This window comes from Monodon monoceros, unplaced genomic scaffold (assembly GCF_005190385.1).
Source record: "Monodon monoceros isolate NGI ecotype Baffin Bay Population unplaced genomic scaffold, NGI_Narwhal_1 Super_Scaffold_21, whole genome shotgun sequence".
Classification (NCBI taxonomy): Eukaryota; Metazoa; Chordata; class Mammalia; order Artiodactyla; family Monodontidae; genus Monodon; species Monodon monoceros.
The window spans coordinates 146576136-146594472 of NW_021703778.1; the positions used below are offsets into that span (position 1 = coordinate 146576136).

Consider the following 18337-nt stretch of genomic DNA (forward strand, 5'->3'; position numbering starts at 1 on the left):
TCCCCAAAGTGTTATTCCCTCTGGATGGCAAGTAACTTTTTTTCTTGTACTTTTTTTTAATTTCCAAGTTTTCTACACTGAGTTTCTTATGTTGTAAAACAACAACTAATTAATGTTTAAAAGACTGATGAGAACAGACATCCTCTACTTTTGCCAAACTGGTTTCTCCTTCTGGAGCTGAGCACAAGCACTTGCTTGTCCCAGCCATTGGCTCTCTGTGCAAGCAAGCACTGTGGCCCTGCCTGGCACCATGGACAGTAATCAGGGAAGGGTGAAAGGGCAAGAAAGTCTGGGCCAGGCCAGGGCTCCGGGAGTACATTCAACCCCAAGCTGACTGCTTCTGAGGCATTACTGGGGAAATGCAAAAACGTTTCTAATTTTCTGTTCCTTCCCCACCTCCAATTTAAGCCCTGAATCATCACGTAAAGCAGTCGCTTGCTCCTTAGTCCTTTCAAACATTCATTTATTTACTGTACAAAATATTTACACTATTGCTGCAACTGTCTGGCCCTTTTGTCTGGCCTGACAAATTTGCAGCAGCAGGGCTTGGTCTCTGCTGAAGTTCTAGAAACATGCCGACATCTTCCTTGGTGTTCACTTGGTGCCTGGTCTCCTTTGAAGAGACTAAAGGCCAGGAGGTTAGCTGGCTCCCCAAGCATCTGGGTCACAAGGGCATAAATAAAACAAGCTGGCCAAAATAAGAAACGTGAATAGAAAACTGCTCAAGAAGTAACAGACACTCTTCCTTCTCTCCGACATGGTGTACCTCTCCCCACACTGGCTAGTTCCAAAGCAGGATTAGAAAAAAAGGTCAAAGGAAAGGCCTAAAGAGCAAAGATACTTTTGAATAGTTAGGAGAGAGAGGGTAAACGGGAAGAACAGAAAACCACAACAGTACCAAAGGGTTTTGTTAAACAAAGACCTTGGGGCTAAGGACCACCGCAGGATGCAGCTGGGCTGCAATGGTACCCAGGATGCTCTGAAAAGTGCTATGACTAGAGCTTAAAAGGACAGATCTAACCAAGAAAATCGGCTTGAGCTCCAGCATGAGTCTCTGGAGAGGAGAATGCAGAATCCAGGAGAGAAACAACAGCCAAAGACAGCAGAACCAACCCACGTGCCCCCCAGCTGGAAACCCTCTCTGGGCCCGAGGGGCAGCATCAGGTTTCCCGGGGGATGATGAAACTTGCCTGTACATATCCCATAGGAAAACACCGGGGCAGGCAGCAGCACCTTGTCCTGGTCCCTGAGGACAGCAGTGACCGTGTGGCATGGAGGACCCTGGGGTACAGAGGCCCTGATGCTTGATCCTAGACCCCAAGGATGAGTGAGGTCAGCACCCATGCCAAGAAGGACAAATGACAACTGCGAAGGAGTGAGGTCAGGCAGGAATTGTAGCAGCTCAGGAAGGCTTGTTCCTCGTGATCTCTGGGAACAGGAGGACTCAGGCGTGCTTCCAGGAGGCCAAGGCACTGCTGCAAGTCCCGCCTCATCTCTGGACTCTTTGTACTTGCTGGTTTTGGCAATAAAGATGGCTTGTAAATATTTTCAGAGTCGAATGCCCCATTGGGAATGGTAGCTTGCAGCGAAGCCTTCTTAGAAACAGAAATTTGGGAATTCTATGAGATTTTGAGTCTTGAAAACGTCTTCATTCAAATCGTAATGAAAAAGGTGGTTGTCATCTTCCAAGAAACAGCTGCAGGTTCTCTTCAATCATCACATAACAGTGAACCTAATTTATCTTCCTCCCTCCTTACCTGCCCTTGTTGGTAACTGATGGAGTGACAGGAAGTAACTGGGACAGCTAGGTGTTTATTTATTATCTGATGTATCTCCTCTATGTGTGTTCCCTGTGTCCTGACCCTAAGGACCTGTGAGGAGCAATTAAATTACTGATTCCTTTTCCCTTGCCTTAGTGCTGCCAGGGAACACCAAGCAAAGAGAGAACCAGGGATCGGTGGCATGCTATCATACTGTCCCAATCTCTTGCTCCAAAAGTTTCTTCAATAGAAATCTAAAGAACCCCCAGCTCTTAGCAGACCGCACAAGCTGGAGGTGAGTGGCCGAGCCCAGCCACACCTCAGTGTAAAGAACAAACTCAGGGACAAGCATCAGTAGTCTTCAAGCCAGCCACGTGCCTAGACATGCCCCATACCCTAAAGGAGAGTCACATTCAGCACTGGGGGCAACAGCCCAGCTATCTTTCACATTCTTAGGTCTGTCTATCTCACAGGCTTATACTCAAGAAAAAGCTTATTAGGGAGTTCTTCTTTGTGGATTAATGATCATTTCCAGAAACGCTTGCAAGGAAAGCTCCTTTTCCAGTTCTGACACCAGAGACAAGATCCTTTTGTGCTATCAGTCACCATGAGAGGTAGTCCAGCGCCACTCCGGCTACTGAGAGCTTTCTAAGAACCAAGTGCAAGCATAGCAGCATGGCCCTCCTCGCGTGACTGAGTGAGTTGCTCAGATTATGTACCTGCCAAAGTGGCTTGGGGGGGGGGGGGGATGGGAAAGGAGGGGCGAGGGAAGGACAAGGCTTGCAGGTGACTGAATACTCCAGACACGGAGAGCACGCAGCAGCTTCTGGCTGATGGTTTTGTGCACGTTAGGGTCAGTGGTTGTGTCTGTTATGTGCACCCGGATGCTCCAGAAAGCACGGGAGCCAAGTGGATGCCAAGAGAGTGGTCAGAGCATGCCAAAGCCCTCGCAGCCCTCACTGATGGCCAGCTGCAGCATCCTGTGCACCTCTTCATACGAGTCATACGTAGGGAGGCACAGCTGGTTGAAACTGGAAGGCCAAGGGGAGAGAAGTGATTAACTCACACCACCAGAAACACTGGCAAGGGCTGGAAATATAATCCCCCGTGACAGCACGCACCAGGCAGTCAGATACCCACCACGTGTGTGCAGTTGGTAGCGTGCTATGGGTCGGAGTGGCAATAATCTGGAATGAGGGACAGAGGGCGGCAAAGCCTCCAGGTGGTAGCTGAGACGAGCCTGTTGTGAACTGAAGCAGCCGAGCCAACTCCTCCTGCGTCAAACTGGAAACCACAGTCCAAAACCACCTCATGACCTGGCAGGGAGAGCACAAGGCTGGGGTCACACCTATGTGCAGCTTAGGAGTTGACCCCTGGGGAAGGAACAGGATATCCTGAAGTGGGGGCGGGCCCCAGTTAACTGCATGCAGGTAGGAACGGCTAGAGTCGACAACCTCTTTAAAAGGAATTGATATTGTTACACGGTCAGGAGGGCAGTCGCTAATTACTTGGTTCTATTTCTCTGCCTTTCCAACGTACTGCCTCTGTGGCAGCAGCGTGACAGCCCTTAGGGACCAGGGTTCCCATCTGCCTGGATGACCACCTGCCTTTCCCACATATATCACTTTCCCACATATATCCCAGTTGATATGTCTGCTTCTCCGACTACTCGACTTTTTCCTTCTGAAACTTTTTCCTTACAAGACAGCACAAATTCGACCAGAAGAAATTTGGCCCACTTACCTTTTCTCTGAAATGCCATGAGCCACCAACGACCACCGCATGGGCTTTGAAGTCGGACACACTGATGTCCCCAGTCCCACACATCAGCAGCTGCAGAACAGTCAGGTGTCACGGGGCAGTCAGAGGGCAAAGCCCCACCGTAAGGGCCAAGTATGTTAACATGCAAAATGTGGCACACGGAAAACACCAAGAAGGAGACATGAGGTGAGGCCAGAACGCCAGAATGCTTCGGGAAATCCATTATAATAGGCCAATGGTTCCTAACCAGTGTGGTAAAAATCACACAGCTTAAAAAAAAAGAAAAAAAGATAGATAGACAGATGCCTATAGCCTTACCCCAGACCTACTGAATCAGAATCTCTGGGGACAGGTTACAAACTTGTGTATTTTGAAAAAGTTTCCCAAGGGCTTCTGATGCGCACCCTTAATTAAGAACTGCTGCTATATATTATTTTGAATTGAAACAGAGGACAGAAAGGGAACCAAGTATTTACTGACTGTCCGCTCTGCATGTGGCCTGGGAATACCAAGGGAAAAAGCAGGCCCTTCCCCTTTCATGAAGACCCCCCAGCCGCATTTATGATTCCTTTTTCCCAGGATCCATCCTTCTTTTCTGGATTGAACTTCTACTACCGTCCCTTCAGCCCTGCCTCTACTTGGTCAGATAAATGAAAAAGAATGCCAAAAAATGAGAACATTAATGACATCAGAACCCTAAACATCTTGTTGATGTTCTAATTTGGTTCAAGATCCAGCAAGTTACTTAGCAGACTCTAAGTATTCATCCAATAGCTATAAAGAATGAAACAACCTAATCAAAGAAAAGAAAAGCCCAAATTAAGCCTGAGAAGCTTGGCTCCTTCAAAAAGAACTTGCTAAACTAATGAGTAACTAAGAGCAGGATGGGGAACAACCGTTAAGAGACTGTGTCCTCCCTCCTATGCACTTCATGAATTGTTACAAATGCTTTGCTCCAGGATAAAACAAATTACACCAGAAGCTGTTCCTCAGCCCAGAAAATGACAGCAAGAGGTGACAGGTCTGTCAGAAACTTCAGGCTGAGAGATGGAGAGTTCATTATTCAGATTTCATATCTAAAGGTACAAAACATGTTGAAAATTGCATGAGACTTTGATTCTTGTTTCGAAGCCAATTCAATTAATAAGGATAAAAACTGTGCAAGACTACTTGAAACTACTTTTTGTTTCCCCATTTTTAAAGAAGAACTTCCTCCCTACAGGAAATAGTTTACAGAAACATGCCCCTCATAAAGGCTACGGGAAGTTAAAGCTAAAGCTAGTAACCTGCATTGTGTGTATCATCTGTGAGCAGCAGGTAAAAGCAAACTGGTTTTATTTCTTGTCTATACCTGAAGTTCATGGAACTTCAATTTTGCTAATTATAGCAAGGTATTTACCATCTTATAGCCACATTTTGGGTGTTACAGGATCTAAAATAAGAATATATTAACTATATAGTGTTGTAACACAAAGCTGTGAAATGCATCACATCTTTTGGTTTGTTTCCTTCACTAGAATGTAGCTCTATGAGGACAGGGACTTGGTCTTATTCATTCCTAGCTCCCCAGTTCTTCAAAAGCACATGGCATAGAGAAGACATTCAATAAACAGTCTGAACAAATAAATTCTATTGTTCCCTTAAATCAACTTTAAAGGTCACAGGATTTACAAAGACTGTACAGGATACCAACATTCTTTACTACTTGACCAGTATCAGTAATATTTGATGAATAAATATTAACTATTAATATTCATAATTAGTAATTTGCTGATTCCTAATTTTCACATTCAAATTTTTTAAAAGCTGGAGAAAGGGTCCACGCATGGAAGAGTGACAAAAGTAAAACCAACACTTAAAGGGCTTTCCTACTCCATCTCATAACAGAAGGTGCAGTAATCCAGTTCCTGTGGGCATAATAAAAAGCAAGCCAAGAATAGGGGGTGTCAATTGTAAGCACTTACCTCAAGCTCATTCTCATCAAAAATAGCCAAAAGGTTCTCAGGGACCAACTCATTCAGGCCTGAAACAAAGTAGCCAAGTTAAAGCCATATCCACACCATGGATACAAGTATTTTCACCTCAAAGCCAAGAGTAGACAGGATCCCACCTTTTAGGAAATGTTCCACTTCCTCTTTCACTTGACTGGCCAGCCGATACTGGGCCAGCAAATTTAAATAGAAGATTTTATTCGCGTTGGTGACTGGGGTTTGAGCTCCACCTGTCATAAGTTCTATGACCTGAAAGAAGAGGCAAAAGACAGGGAGAGGATGTGGATTGGAGTTTATAAGATGACATCTGCCCAGTATGTCCCACAAACAGCATTATTGAACTCCACCATGGTCACAAGTTCCTACTGTGCGTTCAGGTTTTCAACACACTTGGTTTTATTTAGTTACTAAGCTTAAGGTTTCCTACCGCTATTGCTATATATTCTCCTCGCTACTGTTTCTGAAGTGGGTCTCTCAGTAAGTCTCCTCTGACCTGGTCAAACAGTGGTGATGCAACAGGAAGATATTATGGTTCCTTGTTAGCAATATTTTAACATTTCTATGATCCAAAATTGAACCATTACTGACCTCTTCTCTTAAACCCCTGAGCCAATTGAGAATAAATAAAACCATATAAGTAGTGAAGAAGTCTTCTCAGGTCTCAAAAATTCTAAGATGGGCATAGATGTTCCCTACATTCTTCTATTTCCAACATGAGTCAATAGAAGAAGCCACGGCTTGATACTTGGAGACTAACTTGCTACAGGATTTCAGTCACTTAGATATTTGGGCTCCCGATTTTTCTATCTGCAAAGAAAAAGCTGAACTGCACGATTCTCAAACAGAATTGGCACACTCCTTCCAATAAATAACTCCTAAGGGAGCTTTGAGGAAGCCCTGAAGCACAGCTTAATGCCACAACCCCAGAAAAACCTGTGTACAGTGACCATGGTTGTCTTCATAGGTGAGTAGTGAGGGCCTCCATTTAGTTACAAGGTCAGATTTTAAGGTCCTGACAACAGCATGGTAGGGACGGAACTTTGCTCCAAAGCAGGGATTCTCAATGGATCTAAACGTGTAAGACTTTTTTCTGTTACTGTGCACAATTCTGGATATTTTTATTTTATGTGTGTAAGCATTTCTAACTAGTAGCCTAAGTAGTAAATTACTAAGATTTAGTATTCATATTAAATCCATTTAAAATCAGTACTCCCCTAGGCCTGTGGACCCTAATTCAGTACTCCACTGACTCTGGACACCTTGCAGTGCTGGGTCAGGAAGACAGGCTCCGCCCACACACGTGCAAAGGCCATCAGCCGGGATCCCCACAATGCTCCCAAAGGTATCTGATTATCAGTTCAGTGCTATCAGTGATCACAAGTTTTCAGTCATCGCTATTTTGCTTTCAATTATTTATAACTGCAACCTTAGCTTCATCGTTACCATTTGATATTATTTAACCCAAGGATGTAAACAAAACCACACTTGCATCAGAAATACTTTTGGCCATTAATTTTCTAGTAAAAAGTTTAAAAATATATACGCACAGTGTTAAAATAGGAGTCATCTACCTCCCTGCCCCTAATGTTAAGAAAGACACTGTCATCCCTTCCAAAGCTGCTTGTGCAGTGACATTTCACTATCACTTAGTTCTTTCTCTACTGGAAAGTAGGAATGGGTGGGATGGATGGGTATATGTGCCTTTGGCTCCACTTAAACAGGCCAAGACCATACAGTGTGGGATGCAGTGCCCCAAAGCTATGCTCTCCAATATGGTTGTCACTAGTCACATGTGGTTATTTAGAAATTCAGTTATTTGGTCACACCAGCCACATTCTGGGTGCTCAAAAGCACAAACAGAGAACACTTCCATCATTGCAGAAAGTTATACTAGAGAGCCCTGCTCTAGAGAAGGGTGGGAAATGGGACCCACAGGCTTCAGTTCTCTTTCTCACCTTATCCAATTGACCTGATTTGTTATATTTCTCTTCTGCAAAGACCAGCTCCATCTCACTCATGTCATTGTTGAGGATGAAACAAACTTTAGATTTGTAGAATTCTGGGTCATCTGTTTCAAAGTACTGAGGAGACAGAAAGACACAGAACAGAACATGACTACTCTTACCCAGAAACGAAATTTGTAACTGCTTGGAACCACTTACCCATTCAACCTTAAGAATAATAAGCTGAGGGTGGAGAGATTCCAGAGTTAATGGCCAGGGGCCTTAGTAGAAAATGCACACCTAAGAGTTACCTTGTAATGCATACGCAGTCCTATGATTTGGGCCAAGAAAGAACGGGTGAAGCGAGCTCGGACCAACTGCTTGTAGGCTCCTCCTAGAGAGGACTCATAGAGACACTTGCCCACCAGGCGCCCTGCAAACTCATACATCTTTAGGCGCAGATGAGCGGGGCGATTAGGGTTGGGATGCACCTGTCAAAGAGAAAGATTAAAAGGCCCTGGGCCATTTTTCTTCAAGCCTAGTTCTGTGAAGATCCTCCCTCCCCAACTCTATCCCAAAGGAGCAAAAATTTCAGTGTTAAGGTCAAAGAGCCCATCCAAATGGCATTAGTTGTTTGGTAGCCACCATTGAGTAATTCAAAGTGATTGGATGGGGCTTCCCTGGTGGCACAGCGGTTGGGAATCCGCCTGCCAATGCAGGGGACATGGGTTCGAGCCCTGGTCTGGGAAGATCCCACATGCCGCGGAGCACCTGAGCCCGTGCGTCACAACTACTGAGTCTGCACTCTAGAGCCTGCGAGCCACAACTACTGAGCATGTGTGCCACAACTACTGAAGCCCACATGCCTAGAGCCCATGCTCCACAACAAGAGAAGCCACTGCAATGAGAAGCTCGCGCACCGCAACAAAGAGTAGCCCCCACTCACCACAACTAGAGAAAGCCCGCATGCAGCAATGAAGACCCAGCACAGCCAAAAATAAATTAATTAATTAATTAATTTTTTTTAAAACAAGTGATTGGAGGATAAAGGGCAAAGATGGACTTACATTAAATTGAAGAATCTTATATTTATTTCATGGTCCCTGGCTGCAAACAGAAGTTAATCACTGGATGATATAATGCCTTTTCCCTAAACCAGAACTTCTTTCAGCCAAAGTCTACTTCTCTACTCCACCTAGTCAAAGATCTCGTACAGGGGCTTCCCTGGTGGCACAGTGGTTAAGAATCCACCTGCCAATGCAGGAGACATGACTCAAGACCTGGTCCAGGAAGATCCCACATGCTGTGAACCAACTAAGCCCATGCACCACAACGATTGTAGAGCCTGTGAGCCACAACTACTGAAGCCTGCGCTCCTAGAGCCCGTGCTCCGCAACAAGAGAAGCCACCGCAATGAGAAGCCCGTGCACCACAACGAAGAGTAGCCCCCGCTCTCCACAACTACAGAAAAGCCCGTGCACAGCAACGAAGACCCAACACAGCCAAAAATAAATAAATAAAATAAATAAATTTAAAAAAAAGAGAGAGATCTTGTACAGAGTTCAATTGCTTCAGGTATGTTTTTTTTTGTGGTACGTGGGCCTCCCACTGTTGTGGCCTCTCCCGTTGCAGAGCACAGGCTCCGGACGCGCAGGCTCAGCGGCCATGGCTCACGGGCCCAGCCACTCCACGGCATGTGGGATCTTCCCAGACCGGGGCACGAACCCGTGTCCCCTGCATCGGCAGGCAGACTCTCAACCACTGCGCCACCAGGGAAGACCTCAGGTATGTTTTGAGAAAAGTGGCTTAATTATTAAAACACTAAGGAGTAGAATAGCCACTGTATTATAATGCTTTTAAGTTAAATATTCATCTGTCTGCATTTTCTCTCATTTTTCAGATGAAATAATGAAGGCAAAGAGGAGGGAGGCAATCTGATTAGTTCAAACTCTTATTATTAGTCTCTTCATTATAACACAATCCACACTTTCCTCCCACCCACGCGGAAGTCACAGACTCACTAATGCTTGGTTGGTGTCACTGAATCGGGTGAAGAGCTGATTGGTGGTGTCAAATAGTGCTTTGCAGATTAGCTCAAACCATTCCCGGCGAGGCCCTCCCCAGTCCAGAGCTGAAAGTATAATAAAAATAAAAAGTGACTCTGGCCTACCACCTCTTATCACTTTTGTTCATTTATTCATCATTTTATACTCTCCGATCCTTACTTCCTGCATTCCACCACCCTGGTGTCCTCCATTCCATCCCACCTCAGCTATGGACTTTTATTGAAATCCCCTCTTTCTGTAGGATTAAAGGTATTCTGATCACTAAGCTAATGCCTCCTAGTGTGGGGATACAGATCAGAGAGCCTAGGAAACTGACATTTCTCTACAAAGGTTACTTTACCCTTCTGCTTCAAACTCTCCCTCCAAGTCCCTGTATGTATGTGCTTTACAAGGTCTACCACGCTATTAGCCATTAAACGCCACCCTTTTTGTCTTGACTCATGACTTCTTTTTCCCAGGGAAAAAGAAGCTGGGGCAGGGGTGGCGAGTATGTGTAGGGGGGTTGCTTTTGTTTTTGTGGATGCGGGGTAAGGAGACAAGGAGGAGTGGGAAGGAGAGTTTAAAAAGATGAGTATGAAATTTCAAAACTGACCTTCTTCGTCCTGAAAAACCACTTCAAAGTTCTTGCTCCAATCTGAGATGGAGAAATTCCGAGTGGCTTTCAGAGACTGAAAAGCAGTGAAAGAAAAAGAAAGGAAACTGTCAGAACACTGGCCAGTCTCTCTTGGGTGTTAAAGACAAAAACACAAGAACATTGCCATTGTCCATGTAATAACCACAAGTACCTGGAGGCAATATATTACTCATAAATAAGCTTTAATACTACCATCTTATATTTTTTTATTTTTTGCAGTACGTGGGCCTCTCACAGTTGTGGCCTCTCCCGTTGCGGAGCACAGGCTCCGGATGCGCAGGCTCAGCGGCCATGGCTCACGGGCCCAGCCGCTCCGCGGCATGTGGGATCTTCCCGGACCGGGGCACGAACCCATGTCCCCTGCATTGGCAGGCAGACTCTCAACCACTGCGCCACCAGGGAAGCCCACCACCTTATATTTAAAATGTAAATATCTCCAGAAGAAATCTAAAATTAAAAAAATAATCTAATTCATATTTATACCATTGCCTTACTGGAAAGTTGAAACTTCTTTTTTTTAATAATCCTCATTTTATTAATGAGAAAACTCTTAAATAAAGAAGTAACAATGGCTCAGATCAGTAAGCTGTCAGCAACAGAACCAAGGAGTCTTGGTTTTCAGTTAAGTACAGTCTATCCACTAGACATTTTTAGCCACAAGGCTAGGTTCAGAACAGGAAGCCATGCCACAAGGAGAATGTGGCTGAGAAAAGGGGTTCCCAGCAGCATCTACCAGAGCTAAATATCACAAACACTTTCTGGACAGGGACCAAGGCCTTCTCATTCTCAAGGAACGTAAGAACTATGCCAGTGTCTATGTAGTGGAGTCAGACACACATCAGGCGTTCCTTTCCCGTCAGGCCAGAGTGACAACAAAAATCATTTCCTTTAATCCCACAAGAGCTCTTCTATTCCTGGGATTCAATAACAGGAACGTTCTTCTATAACAACAACTTAACACCTGCCCTTAATGCTTTTAAGTTAAATAGTCATCTGTCTGCATCTTCTCTTATTTTACAGATGACATAATGAAGGCAAAGAGGAGGGAAGCAATCTGATTAGTTCAGACTAGTAAGAGTTCCATGAAATTGTTCAGGAGCTAGTTCAGTCTGGTTTTAAAGCCAGTGTGTCAACTAGTCTCTCCTTTCGATAACATACCTCCAACAAATCTGCCCCAAATGCAGTACAATCAAATGCATAGAACACCATCTTCAATACGTTTAAAGAAGAGAGAGATGTGGGTTTCATAAAAAAGATAACCTGCAGAATATAACCAAATATCAGAGGTTTCTAGTTGGAAACTTTTGACAGGGATGAAACTTTACGCACCGATTCCAACAAGGCATGTCTGCTGACCTTCAGGGTGACTTTGGAATGTGGTCTTTTCATATGTACCTGCCGAAGCTCTCTCTGGAAAAAGTTCACCTTGTCCTGAAAGGTCTCAGAGCCTCCTAAGGAGCAGCAAGATCCATCATGATTACAGCCTCATTATAAGACACCTGTGCAGCCACCCCTACACCCTGAGGCACCCAGATATCTGGGGTCAATGCCTACCCCATCAGAATCTCTGTCCAAACTCACCTAGGTTTTTATGGAGTGAGCGGATGAACGTGGCCGCTAGGATGTTCCTCTCCTTACAGCTGAGCTCCACAGGAGGCTGAATGCCATCATCCACCACCAGTGTGAGCAGCTTATGGACAGGGTCAGGGCCAAGGTATGAAAACTAACAAAAGGAAAACAAAAAAAAGAAAAGGAGTTAATCTATAAAGCCCTCAAATCCAGCAAAAAACCTTCACATCCCTACCCTTCTGACCAACAAACAAAAACAAGTTAAGCCTGTTTTCCCCAAGTAAGTACCTACCAGGAGTACATCTCCTTGTCTTTCACCTCAGTGCTCTATGATTCAGATTTTATTTTAAATTACTCGAGTCACAGAGACCACCTTTAGTAAGGATCACAGGCAACACTACAGACTTTCCAACATAAAATATAAGAAGGGTGAAAGCAGGAAGGATATGTAAAATAGCAAATGAGCACCTGAATAGGTTGGGCAAACTGGCTGGAGGAAAATGATTTGCCTTTAGATTCCAAAAGCTCAGAAGAGTTTAAAAAAAAAAAAACACTTTTTAAATTTTTAAAAAATTTTTTTAATAGATGAGACTACTGGTGCTAAAAGAGCTATCTTTGGCACGCTGGGAAGCCAAGCTCAGGTCAGAGTTACCAGCACCCTCTCCATTAACTTAGTCTTAGGGACAAAAAGATAACTGTTGAAGTATTCTGACTTGCTACCAATTGCTGTTTCTGTAGGCACGTGTCCTCCTAGAACTATATCCTTCACGAGGAGGTAACAACTCCTTCTTTATTTGGCAATAAATCCTGTGTGCACAATGAGAACTTCCAGAAACACCAAAAGTCCTTCAAGGAAAAAAGAAAAGGTTGAGATGTTGGAGGCTGAAGCCTGCTCTATGTGAACCGGATGTAAGGTTCAACTTACTTTTGTTCCTGGGCACACTCGGAAGGTATAAAGGCGCCAGGGAATGATTTTCAGGTAGAACTCCTTCACTGAGAATTGCTGGAGGACCAACATATAGAAAATGAAGTGAATGATAAATAAAGAGGTTCTATTTGAGTATAGTAATTCAAATATCAGTCCCCATCTACATTTCTCATGATAACCCTTTGCCTCTCTGAACAAAGAAGATAACTTAGGACTGAAATCAAATAGAAAACATCAACTCTATCTTAAAATAGGCAAATTTAAAGTATTACTCTCACCATGCAATTTCACACAGATATTTCATAATCTTAATACTCAAGTCTTACTACCATTTCCAAATATCTGAGATCAGGTTTTCACTTTATAAGTAGATAACATTTCACCTAGAAACAATCAAAATCTTCTGCTTAGCCAGATGCTGCTCAGAGAGACTTCTTCCAAGTCAGCGGACAGGGAACACCAGTGGCCCACACCCACTGCTTTATCTCTATTTGAATGGCACCAAGGATTTGCTGGGGAAGAGGGGGTTGGGGATGGGAGGAGTCTCACACAAAAAAGTTCATAAAAATCCTTTATGTCAGAATAAAAAGAGGTCTGTTGCCATTTACAATAAAAGAAAAGACAATGCAATAACTTTTTAATCTAAAAAAAACCCCTGGGCTTCCCTGGTGGCTCAGTGGTTGAGAGTCCGCCTGCCGATGCAGGGGACATGGGTTCGTGCCCCGGTCCAGGAGGATCCCACATGCCGCGGAGCGGAGCGGCTGGGCCCATGAGCCATGGCCGCGGGGCCTGCGCGTCCGGAGCCTGTGCTCCGCAGCGGGAGAGGCCACAACAGTGAGAGGCCCGTGTACCGCAAAAAAATAAAAAATAAACCCTGTGGGGCTTCCCTGGTGGGGCAGTGGTTAACAATCTGCCTGCCAACGCAGGGGACGCGGGTTCAAGCCCTGGTCCGGGAAGATCCCACATGCTGCGGAGCAACTAAGCCCGTGTGCCACAACTACTGAGCCTGTGCTATAGAGCCTGCAAGCCACAACTACTAAGCCCGCGTGCCACACTACTGAAGCCTGTACGCCTAGAGCCTGTGCTCCGCAACAAAGAGAGTAGCCCCCTCTCGCCACAACTAGAGAAAGCCCCTGTGCGGCAACGAGGACCCAAAACAGCCAAAAATAAATAAATAAAATAAATATTGAAAAATAAATAAATAAAAAATTTAAAACCCTGTTATCTGAACATGTAGTAGGTCAGATTCTTTTTCTTGATTTTTAAAGAACTCTTCATTAAAGAAAATTTCAAACACATACTAAAGAAGAGAAAACAGTACAATGAAGTCATCACCAGCTTCAACAATTATCAGGTCACAGCCAATCTTGTTTTATCTCTACCTGACCATTTCCCTCTTTGCCATTCCCCCAGGCCAAATTAAGGCTAGATTTTAAAATGATGAATAGTGCATAGCAAAGTGTTCTAAAGTAGAACAGAATTAGAACTCAGGTTTGGTTATGCAATTAAAGGAATGTAATGGGATGTTTCAAGAGTCTCATTTTTCTGAGGTCTGTATGAATAAGCAAAATACAAACACTAAAAAAGAAAACCCCTAAGACAAAGCTCCTCTTAGCTCAGGGGCCTTGGGAAGTTCACCTCCTTGTCTCTGCCAAAATTTCTCTATTCCAATCCTGTACATGGATCATGACATCTGTTGTGGTTTCACAAATCACTGAATGAAAGATCAAATTATTCTGAAATAGTACAAGGGTCCAACAGTAATTTTTACACTAGTGAGAAATTGTTAATGGTTAAAAGTAGCTTTCTTTAAAACTCTGAGAGCCATGCCTTGAAAAATCTTCCCAGAAGCAATCAAACAGCAGAACGCCACAGGTGTTCTAAAGTCCCAAGGCACAGACTCTCTAGACAGAGATGTAATCCAGCCAAACCAGACATGGGCAACAGAAGAGGAGGCACGGCCTTCTGCTCAACTTGAAGCAGCCTCCTCAGTATCCCTGAACCCCAACATGGCAATGATCTCGCTCTGATTCTCCGACGGTTGCTTTGTGGATTTTGTAACCAAATACCAATTACAAGCAGGCTCGGTTGGGGAGGGGAGGGCAAGAATGAGAGTTCCAACCTTTGGTGACACGTAGCAGTACACCTTCTTCGGTTTCTTCACCTTCTCAGGCGTGTGACACTCAGAGGGTGAGTCTTCGTCTTCCTCCTCCAGAGCCGTGGAGGGCCGGCGCTGGGCAGAGCTTGTGTGCATGGGCGGGAGGTGCCACGGCGTGCTGGTGCAGTTGGCAGCATTATACAGATAAGCTTCAAAGTAAATGCTCACTCCTGAGGTGGACACATTGCGTTCGACAATATTCCTCTCATTCTCTGAAGTATAACAAGGAATAAGGTTTAAAGTGCAAGACAGGGGAGAAAGTTACCTATCATTAGACCTTTAGTCCACAGAGCTCTAAACCAAGTTTGGCTCAAATACCTAATATTTGTGGGGTTGGTCAGAAGAATGCAGACGTGCAAAGAACAAGTGGCCTGAGAAGAGGACTAAATCACAGCTCTTCTCTCAACTCACCACTTAGGACAATAATGTCAAATTCGCCATTATTGATTGGCTGGTTTTGGTATGAAATGCAGGCATGGAAGCAGCCTCGAGAATGCAGGGTGAGCCGCAAGAACACCTGGCAGGTCTGCCGGTTGGATGTCACTGACTTCTCAAATGAGACACCAGTGCTCTCTTCTTCCGGAGGACCGAGCTACAGGAGGAAAACAAAGCAACATGAACCATACATAATTTTCCCTGTTTGCACAGTAATTTACTCCTACAAAGAATTTTCCTATGTACGAGCTGATCAAAGTCTCACAGTTACTAATGAGATAGGTATTGTCAGATGAAGGAAGGCAGGCACAACAGTCGGGGAGAAGGAGATGGATGGAAGTGAACTAGAGAGGGTGAGAGTGACAGGTGGGAGCACGCAGGGCAAGATGGGAGCCTGCTTACCTCATGAATGGACAGACTGTAATTGTGCTCATCTCTCAAGGACGTGGAATTGTTGGTAGGGTTGTCATACTCATCTCGGGGCACTATTTGAAGAGTGTGTGGCTGCCCACAGGTCAACACGAGAGTAGAAAAATGGCACACAATTTTGGTCTTGGAAGGAACCACCATTCCTGGAACAAAGACAATGGAACATAACGTCAGAGAGGTGATTTTTAGGGCACAAAGATCTACTCAGTCAGTGAGTCCTAGAAAGCTGGGTGCCAGCCCAGTTCCTAGGGATAAACAATACCATTATGAGGCAGAGAAAAAGAAAGAAAACAAAGAGATTAATTCAAATGAACTTCTGGGAACTCATTTTTACAAATTCCTAACCACTGCAAGCACTAAACAAAATGACAGAAAAACTTGGAGAAAACAGAACTGAGAGTTATAGATATAGTACCAAGAACCCCCCTGGGAACCTACAAGTGAAGCAGGCCTTAAAAATAAGTGAATAATTGCAAAATAAACAAACAAACTCGAAACATTTAGGTGCAAATCTAACAAAACACGTATAAGATTTGTATGTTGAAAACTACAAAACGCTGATTAAAGAAATAAATTCAGGACTTCCCTGGTGGCGCAGTGGTTAAGAACTCGCCTGCCAATGCAGGGAATATGGGTTCAAGCCCTGGTCTGGGAAGATTCCACATGCCGTGGAGCAACTAAGTCTGTTCGCCACAACTACTAAGCCCACGTGCCACAACTACTGAAGCTCGCATGCCTAGAGCCCGTGCTCCACAACAAGAGAAGCCACCTCACTGAGAAGCCCACGCACTGCAATGAAGAGTAGCCCTCGCTCGCCACAGCTTGAGAAAGCCCACACGCGGCAACGAAGACCCTATGCAGCCAAAAATAAATAAATAAAATTAATTAATTTAAAAAGAAAAAGAATTTCAGAGGCATACTATGTTTATGAATTCGAAGACTCAACATAGCAAAGATGTCAATCCTTCCCTAATGATATATAATTTTAACACAATTCTTATCAAAATCTCAGCAAGATTTTTTGGTAGATTTAGACAGTATTATTCTAAAATTTATATGGAAAGGCAAAGGATCTAGAATAGCTAAAACAATTATAAAAAAGAAGAGTAAAGTGGAAAAAGTCAGTTTATTCAATTTCAAGACTTATTACATAGCTGTGTAATTAAGATTCCGGTATTGGTGGAGGGACAGACACACAGATCAATGGTATAGAACAAAGAACCCAGAAGTAGATCCCCACAAATATGCCCAACTGATCCCTGACAAAGGTGCAGAAGCAATGTAATAGGGGAAAGCTAGCCTTTTCGACAAAAGATGCTGGAGCAACTGGACAAGAAAAAAAAATCTTGACCTAATATACAAAAGTTAACTAAAAATGGATCATGACCTTAAATATTAAATGTAAAACTAGGAAACTTTTAGGAAAAAAAACATAGGAGAATATCCTTGGAATCTAGGACTCGTCAAAGAGTTCTCAGATACCAAAAGCATGATCCATAAAAGGAAAACAATAAACTGACTTCAGCAAAATTAAAAAGTCTTGCTCTGTGAAAGACCCTGTTAAGGGGATGAAAAGGAAAGCTAAAGCTTGAGAGAAAATATTTGCAAACCACATTTCTAACAAAGGACTTAAAGAACTCTCAAAACTCAATAGTAAAAAACAAAAAATACATTTAGAAAATGGATGAAATACATGAAAAGACATTTCATCAAAAAAGGGCACACACAAGGCAAATAAGCATATAAAAAGATGTTCAACATTGTTAACCACTAGGGATATGCAAATTAAAACCACCATTTATAATGGCCCCAAACTGAAAACAACCCAGATGTTCTTCAACTGGTGAATGGTTAAACAAAGTATGGTATATTCACACCAAGCAATACTACCCAGCTATAAAAAGGAACCAACTACTGATATACTCAACCTGGATGAATCTCCAGAGAAATATGCTGAGTGCAAAAAAGGTACGTTAACCAAAAGGTTACATACTGTTATGATCCCATTTATATAATATTCTTGAAATGGCAAAATTACAGAAATGGAGAACAGATTAGTGGGCTGCCAGGAGTTAAAAAACAGGTGGGTGAGGGAGGGAAAATGGGTGTGGCTGTCAAAAGGCAACATGAAGGATCTCTGTGGTGATGGAAATGTTCTGTGTCTTGACTGTATCCATGTCAATAACCTGGCTGTGATACTGTACTTTTGTTCTGTAAGATGTCACCACTGGGAAAAGTGGGTCAAGGTACAGAGCATCTCTCTGTATTATCTCTTACAACTGTAGGAAAATCTAAAATCATGTCAAAATAAACAGTTCAGTTTTAGTTTAAAAAGAAAAGGGCTGGTACACATTATAAGGATATGAACTGTTCTCCACTGGTGGCAAGGAGGCAAGGTGAGGCAACTCCTTTTCGTGTGGAAAGGAGTCTGTGAGTGAGTCACTGAAGCAAAGGAGGAAATACCTGGAGAGAGAGAAGGCTTGGGAGCCACCTTGTCCAGAGGCTTCCTCTGTTATAAGAGAAAGAAAACTGAGGACCTTTCATGCAAACCTATGCAAATCTTCTCAAGACCCCTCTTGTTATGGTTTGACTCCCAAAGTGGACACCAACCTGGCTAGTATCTAATGACACCGTCAAAAGGAAGCCAAGGCAGGGCAAACAGG

The 18337-nt window shown here is 43.7% G+C and overlaps 1 protein-coding gene across 6 annotated transcripts in view; it reads right to left on the reverse strand.

Moving 5' to 3' along the window:
• Nucleotides 1-446: 446 nt before the first annotated feature.
• AREL1 (apoptosis resistant E3 ubiquitin protein ligase 1) overlaps nt 447-18337 on the reverse strand; it is a 43248-nt gene continuing 25357 nt past the window's right edge. For 4 of the 6 annotated variants that reach the window (XM_029238257.1, XM_029238258.1, XM_029238255.1 and 1 more), the window contains exons 6-20: nt 15648-15817; nt 15222-15402; nt 14775-15022; nt 12650-12727; nt 11737-11878; nt 11485-11606; nt 10114-10189; nt 9477-9586; nt 7767-7946; nt 7468-7593; nt 5632-5761; nt 5486-5544; nt 3504-3593; nt 2901-3076; nt 447-2791 (exon numbers count right to left, since the gene is read on the reverse strand). In XM_029238257.1, the coding sequence (XP_029094090.1) occupies nt 2689-2791; nt 2901-3076; nt 3504-3593; nt 5486-5544; nt 5632-5761; nt 7468-7593; nt 7767-7946; nt 9477-9586; nt 10114-10189; nt 11485-11606; nt 11737-11878; nt 12650-12727; nt 14775-15022; nt 15222-15402; nt 15648-15817 (1991 nt within the window). In that variant the 3' untranslated portion in view covers nt 447-2688. Of the gene's footprint in view, nt 2792-2900; nt 3077-3429; nt 3791-5485; nt 5545-5631; nt 5762-7467; nt 7594-7766; nt 7947-9476; nt 9587-10113; nt 10190-11484; nt 11607-11736; nt 11879-12649; nt 12728-14774; nt 15023-15221; nt 15403-15647; nt 15818-18337 lie in introns of those variants that run through there. The other 2 variants (XM_029238259.1, XM_029238260.1) reach the window with 2 other exon arrangements.